Source organism: Gigantopelta aegis, chromosome 2 (assembly GCF_016097555.1).
Source record: "Gigantopelta aegis isolate Gae_Host chromosome 2, Gae_host_genome, whole genome shotgun sequence".
In the NCBI taxonomy this organism is placed as follows: Eukaryota; Metazoa; Mollusca; class Gastropoda; order Neomphalida; family Peltospiridae; genus Gigantopelta; species Gigantopelta aegis.
In genome coordinates, this window is record NC_054700.1 from 39,253,511 (window position 1) to 39,261,077 (window position 7,567).

Genomic DNA, 7,567 nt, shown 5'->3' on the forward strand with positions numbered 1-7,567 from the left:
TGGATCACTGGTCAGTGCAAGTGGTTTACACCTGCACATTGAGCCTTGCGGAGCACTCACTCAGGGTTTGGAGTCGGTATCTGGATTAAAAATTCCATGCCTCGACTGGGATCCGAACCCAGTACTTTCATGGCCTACTACCGAGGCCGGTCCCTCTTCTGCAGAGCACCACAGAAAAGATAAAGTGTGGAGTACAACCGGTTGACTGGTAGCTGTTCATCCACAGAAACATTTCTTTGACATAAGCTCATTATATCTCGAGGCTTAGGGTAAAAAAAGTCCACAGCTCAAAACCTATATGTGGGACAGACAGACAGACAGACAGACAGAAGGATGGAGACAAACACCTATAGTACCAACCAGTTGGACTGGTACGCACTGGCGTAGGAAGCTGGGGGTGAGAGTGTCGGGTATTAGGACAAGTGGGGGGTCCCCCCCACCCCGCCCACACTTTTGCAGATATTTTGCTTTATATTTGCTTTATAATAGTGTAAAAGTGTGTAAATATAAAAGTGTGCCCCCTCGCCCCAACACACTTTTTGGCACCTTCCTATGCCACTGGTAGGGGACTAATAAAATGTACCTCAGTTTTCAGTTCTTCGGTCATCCTTTTAGAGGGTATGAGCCTGACAACTTGCTGCAGTTTCAAGAATATCCGTTGACAGCTCTTGGAGTGTTTGTCGTTGCTGTGTAGACGGGCAGCGTACAGGGCTTCCTCCAGGTGGTTCCGCGCTCGGTCAAACCGATTCAGGTTAGCCTCAACCGCGCCTAGACTCTCCTGGGCCTGCCACTCTGACATTTTGTCATCTGGAAGAAAACCGTTAAAGTTTGTTGATTGATTGATTGAAACATATTTTATTGCTTTTTAAAGGACAAATGGATTAGGCACAAGTTATACAACTTACTAGGCCGTCTCCAAAATACATACAGGTTATGACAGTAATATATTTTTGCAATTTAAATATGAACAGAAATAAATATTATTGAAAAAGAGAAAGAATAAAGGAAACAGAAAAAAAGAGATGCAATAAAGTTTTCCATTTGTTCTATAATTAGACAGCCTGTTTGATAAAGGAAAACACAAAACACAAACAAGGCATTGCAATGATTACGTAATGGCTACACAAATAATAATAATAGCAATAAAATAAATAAATAGTAATAATTTTAAAGATCCATATTTTATTTACTAATTAAGGGTTAAATCTTTGCAATGAATTCCAGAGAGTGCGTCTTTGACTTTCATATAAAATGCATTCACAAAAGAAATGATAATTGTTTTCAAAATTATATTCACAACTGCACAAGGAATCGGTGCTAAGACCAACTCGATATAAGTCTGTTTTTAAATCACTACACCTGTGTAATCACTACAGCTGTGTTTGGTTTGTTTAATGACACCATCAGAGCACATTGATTATTAATTAATCATCAGCTATTGGATGTCAAACATTTGGTAATTTTGACATAAAAGTTAAAGGCTTTTTTTTGTTTAACAACACCACTAGAGCACATTGATTTATGAATCATTGGCTATTAGGTGTCAAACATTTGGTAATTTTGATATATGGTCTTAGAGAGGAAACCCGCTACATTTTTCTAATAGTAGCAAAGAATCTTTTATATGCACCATCCCACAGACAGGGTAGCACATACCATGGCCTTTGATATACCAGTCATGGTGCATTAGGTGGAACAATGGGGATCGATCCTAGACCAACTGCGCACCAAGCGAGAGCTTTACCACTGGGCTACGTCCGACTACTGTCATTTGGAAATGATTTTTTTTTTAAGTACAGAGTAGTTTTACCTTAGCGTGAATAGATGTTTACAGGCACCACAGGCTATATACCCTACCCCACTTTTCCTGTTGCTATGCTGAAAAACCTGAAAATGTCATACTGGAACTTCTGAAATTAAAAGTTTTTTCTTGGGAGCAAACCTTGAATTTTGTCATCTGAACAATTGTTTAACTACATAATATATTCATATTTGGTATAAAATTCAATTAAAAAAAATCATTAAAGTTTTGCCAGCTGTAGTTGTGTTGTTGTTGTTTTATATACAGTGAAAACCCTCAGGCACCCAAGTGAAGTCTGGTTTATAAGCGTATCTGGTTTAGAGAGGATGGGCTGAATTTACGAAGCCTGTTTTAGACTTACATGCATGTAACTACATTTAACAACTGCGTTTAAGAAAAACGGACCGTAAATTAGCCCTGATATGTTCTGTACTCATGTTTTAAAAGGACCATGGAAAAGGTTTGATTTTCAGGAAATTCCAGTTTGATGGTTTGGTTTGATGGGTTTTACTGTAATATACTATTTTACAGTAATTTATTTTATTTGAGGGGAGATATTATTTTATGACAAATATGAATTTAAGCAAAAAAAAAATTTCCCACAATTTCACAACTATAATAGTCACACTTAAATGGGTTAAGCTACAGTACGAGAAGGTGGATGAGTACCAGCAGGTTTTAACTGTGCCCTAACCAACTTACCACATCTAGCAGCTACTAAACTAGCTTGTAGAAAGGCATCCTTCGCCTCCTCCAACATATTAAGCTGACTGTAGGCATATCCCCGATTCAAAAAGCAGTGACCTTGTTGTTCCTCCTCCTTGAATTTACCTGAAACAATAAATTTAAATAATTAGCTTCACAGGCGCATGTGCAGGGGTGGGTTTCAGTGGGTAAACTCCCCCAAGCAATTTTTGTTTTCCCCATACTTTTTCCAATTGAGCATCTATTGACTCACCCCTATGTAAACTTCACTTGCCAAAGTGTAGACTCCCCTGCTAAAATTTCTGCACAGGCACCTGCTTCAGCTATAAGTCTGTTGACATTTTGGTTTACACACCAGATTGTATTTGAAAGTGTGTGTGTATGGAGGGGGAGGTAGGCAATGTCAGTGCAATGGCCTGGAGAATGGAAATATAAGGATCAAGAGAATTTAGAATTTCACAGGCTCCCACCCAGAGGGAGTTCTTAAAGGAGACCAGACACCAAAAGACATGTAGTGTGTAATGGATTAAGTTAGCGCCAAAGACCGCATTCCTCTAACGCCCGGCTCGCTGCGAGGCACCGGTCAGCTGCGCGTCTTAGGTTTGGGGTAAAAACAGAAGTGGGCGGAATTATACATAGATCTGAACGAAAGCGAGGCAATACGTCATCGGTGAGAGTTACCAAGCAATACCGGTACACGTGTTGATTCTTTGGTTGTGCCTTTTAGTCGTCTTTTTTTTTTTTTTTTCTCCAGGTTTATCGGAAATTTAATTTACAAGATAATTAGTGTTATTATATACTGTCGACGTAATTATATGATGGTTAACTGCGCAGTGTGTAACTGCAACAGTAACAGCAATGCATCCCAAGAAACGGCCAACATCATTGTTTCGATTTCCAAAAACCCCAAAAGTTGTTTTAAAACATGGACGCATTATTGTCGTCGAATGGGCTTTACACCAACTAAATACAGCAGGTTATGGTACATTTACAATGTGAACATTAAAACAAGTATGTACTTAAGATATACATTAAATAAAGGTATTGCAATTTGTTCACATACGAATATTTAAACTTCACATTTATTTATCTATAATTACCAAATTAATTTTCACCGACAGCCCATAACAACTCCATACTAACGTCTCTTGATCTAGTTGGTTTGTTAACCTCATAACAAAACACCTTCAAAACGTGAATTATTACGTTAGTTAACAATGTTTTTCGTCAGTTCAGTATATTGTCATTAAAATTAAAATGCTAACACTTTGGCAGGAACAACATATGTACTCTGGCCAGAAGGAATGATGGTTAAATAATTTTAAAGCTAATGTCGATTATTAAAGCATAATAAAATTGTACTTTTCAATGCTTTCTGTATGTCATATTAAAAATACTCTACACCAAATAATTATTTTAATACCTACCCAGAGGGTGCGGAGGGTAAACTTATATGTATGTACTAAAACATCTCAGAAATTAATGTATATATATATATATATATATATATATATATATATATATATATATATATATATATATATATATATATATATATATATATATATATATATATGTTTAATTTTTTCGACAGATTATAGTAACACAATTGCTGTTTAAAATATATAAAAGTGCATGAAATAAAATGTTCAATAAAAAAACATTTCAAACCCATAACCACACAATATACTCCTTTGAATATATTTAGTTTTTACAGGCCCATAGGAACGACTTGGGGGGGGGGGGGGGGGGGGGGCACTGACGGACTGGGTATAAACTCTACATCAGATTTTGGTTACAATGGCAAAAATTAATGTGATAAAGAAAAGCTCACGGGCCTGTTTTATTACGTACTCTCAAATTATTTTCTGGCAGAAAACCTGGTACCTTTGGCAGAGGTTGAAACAATTGGTCGTCTAATTTTCGACTGTTACCATAAAATAATATAATTAATCACTTTTGGCATCTAGCAATTTAAAGCAAAATTAACAATAGTTACCACATGGAATAAGCATCATATATTATTTTGTTTTACCTGTAATATATTTTACCTGTAATATATTTTCATCAGGACTTCCTTCTTCCTCCATGAATGATTAAAGAAAATAACACTGGATATATTGTAATTATTTTTATTTTATTCCAATATATAACAAATGTGTTTTATGTCAGTATGTGGAGCAAACTACCAGAAACAGTTGGTTTGAAATCATGATTACAAAATCCTAAAGATAAAAGGAACTGGTGCCTAACTTCACCCTCTACATTCGTATAGGCCTGTAGGAACGATATCTGAAGTGTTTGTGCAGGGGGGGGGGGGGGGGGGGGGGGGGGGGGGGGGAATACAGTCTCTAGTGAGGGATACAAACTTTATATCATCTTTATTTATGCAAAGTAGTGAAAATTTACAACATACATTTTTATCCTAGAGTGTGTGATGGAGAACAAGCGCCTAGGCCCGCCCCTCCCCAGTTCCTACGGGCATGTTGTATTTTATATTAATAAATGCAAAGACTACATAATAATATTGTCGATAAGACATATTAGTTGTAAAGTGATTGTCAGTATGTGGCAACAGTGTATTTTCCAACATTTCTGTTTCTGTATCCGGCTGTGGACAGTTTCGGCAGACTGGTAACACATTTTTTTAATAATTAAAAATATACGGTTTAACCAAACACATTAAAACTTGGAGGGTAACTAGTTAAGAGAGCAAAGTTTTTTGTTAAATTATTATATCTTGCTTTGGTGAGGAGGGGATGCTTTTTGCAAATGTGCAAAATCGGCCTCTGGAATATCCACTGATGTGTCATATTTACATCTATGCTGAACAAGATTTATGATGAAATATTATTACATTTTGTGTGCTTTTCTTCTAATTAGGTCCATGCTTGTATGCTAGTCTATGACCGTGTGGCTTCCTCGTCTTCGTCGGCAGTTGATTCATCTGAATTTTTGTCTAAGACAACATTTCCAGGATTAGGGACAAAGTCTCTGATAAGTGGTTCAAACTGATACGGTTTGATGCCATTAGCACAAGCTGGACACAATTCTTCGTCACTCGAATCGCTAAGTTCGTCCATGCTGCTTGGTAGTTTCTTCAGTTTTCCTCTCATTGATGACGTCACGGGTCTAGCTCATCAATTGTCGACAGTTTCCGGCAAACATCGGAGATCGGCGAAAAAAAAACCCTAACCAAGACTGGCACGCTTAACTTAATCAATAAGGGGAGGGCGGTAGTTGCGTGTTGTGGTTTATGACGGCAAACAATTCATTACGCCGTATATATGGTTTGGTGTTCGGTCTCCTTTAGAGGCTCAATGGGTAGGTGTAATGCCACTACACCCTCTTCTCTCTCACTAACCACTAACCAACTAACAACTAACCCACTGCCCTGAACAGACAGCCCAGATAGCTGAGGTGTGTGCCCAGGACAGCGTGCTTAAACCTTAATTGGATATAAGCACGAAAATAAGTTGAAATGAATGAAATTTGAATTTCAGATATGACATTTCCAGCCTTCTAAGCACAATAACAGGAAAAAGTGGGGTACCATGGTCTCCGCCACAGCTCAAATTTACAACACCACTAGAACACATTTATTTATTAATCAGCGGCTATTGGATGTCAAACATTTTGTAAAAACATTTATGTATAGTCTTAAGGACGAAAACCTGCTACATTTTTCCATTAGTAGCAAGGGAACTTTTATATGCACCATCCCACAGACATGATAGAACATACCACGGCCTTTGGTATACTAGTCGTGGTAACTAGGTGGAACAGAACTGACCATGCTTGAAATAACAAAGGTTGGTAAATTAGAATCACTGTAAACATAAAGCTTATATAGACTGCATGCGGTGCATTCGCGCAGTCTGAGGGGCGAGACGTAACCCAGTGGTAAAACGCTTGCTCGATGAGTGGTTAGTCTGGGATCGATACCCGTCGGTGGGCCCATTGGGCTGTTTCTCGTTCCAGCCAGTGCACCACGACTGACATATCAAAGGCTGTGGTATGTACTACCCTGTCTGTGGGATGGTGCATATAAAAGATCCCTTGCTGCTAATCGAAAAAAAGAGTAGCCCATGCAGTGGCGACAGGTTTCCTCTCTCAATATCTGTGTGGTCCTTAAACATATGTTTGACGCTATATGACTGTAAATAAAATGTGTTGAGTGCGTCGTTAAATAAAAAATTTCCTTCTTCCTTCGTGCGATCCGACAGTTGTGTTTGATGTGTTTGTGGCTTGTATTTGGGCATATAAGCCACATACAATTATGCATTTTGCAGGCTCACGTTTTGCATACAGAGAGCTCTCAAGTTGGAACTTTCGCAAGGAGTGAGATTTTGTCTGGTTGGGAGTCCGAAATCATGAATCCGAATAAACCGGCATGGGAAATAAGGCGCTGACAATTGGTTAAGGTTTAGAGATTCTGACCAATAAACAACGTGGACACCTATTATATGAGTTTAATGCCTTACGATGCTTAACTGGGCCGACTGGCAGTCGCAGGCTTGTTTGTCAGTTGTTGAGATCAAATGAACAACAAAAAATATATATGCATAATTTTATTTTTTTTGGCTATAATGTTTCAAATGCATGAGAAAATCATGTACCGGTGTGAGAGTGTGACACAATTTTCAAATGAGTGAGTCAAATGTGTGAGACTTGACAGCACTGCATACATCCAGTCTAGACCCTCTCATTGAAACTAACGTATTTGGATTTGTTTTTTTAGCCTTTATTGCCCAATTTATGAACTACTCACCATAGATCTTGGCAGCTTGAGCTTGATACTTAGAAGCTTCTTTAAATTCCCTCAACAAAGAACAGGCGGTTCCAAGGTTCTGCAAGATGACTGCTGTGATGATGTTGTCCTCATCAGGAAGGTTTTCCTTGGCATGTTCAAAACAGATTTTAGCACACCTGTATTTACACACACTTGTGTAGAACAGGCCCAACCTGTTGTACATCTTTGCTGGGGAAAAAACAAAACAAGATTATAAATACATGTAATCAATTCTGTTTTCCTATTCTCTAATTTTGTATTTATATATA

The 7,567-nt window shown here is 38.0% G+C and overlaps 1 protein-coding gene across 1 annotated transcript; it reads right to left on the reverse strand.

Annotated features, from left to right (window-relative positions):
• Nucleotides 1-513: 513 nt before the first annotated feature.
• Nucleotides 514-7,482, reverse strand: LOC121378194. The gene is made up of 3 exons (XM_041506273.1): nt 7,278-7,482; nt 2,504-2,632; nt 514-807 (listed from the first exon to the last, which is right to left on the reverse strand). The coding sequence occupies exons 1-3, from the start codon at nt 7,480-7,482 to the stop codon at nt 551-553; spliced, it is 591 nt and encodes a 196-aa protein (XP_041362207.1). The 3' UTR covers nt 514-550.
• Between the last annotated feature and the right edge of the window lie 85 nt (nt 7,483-7,567).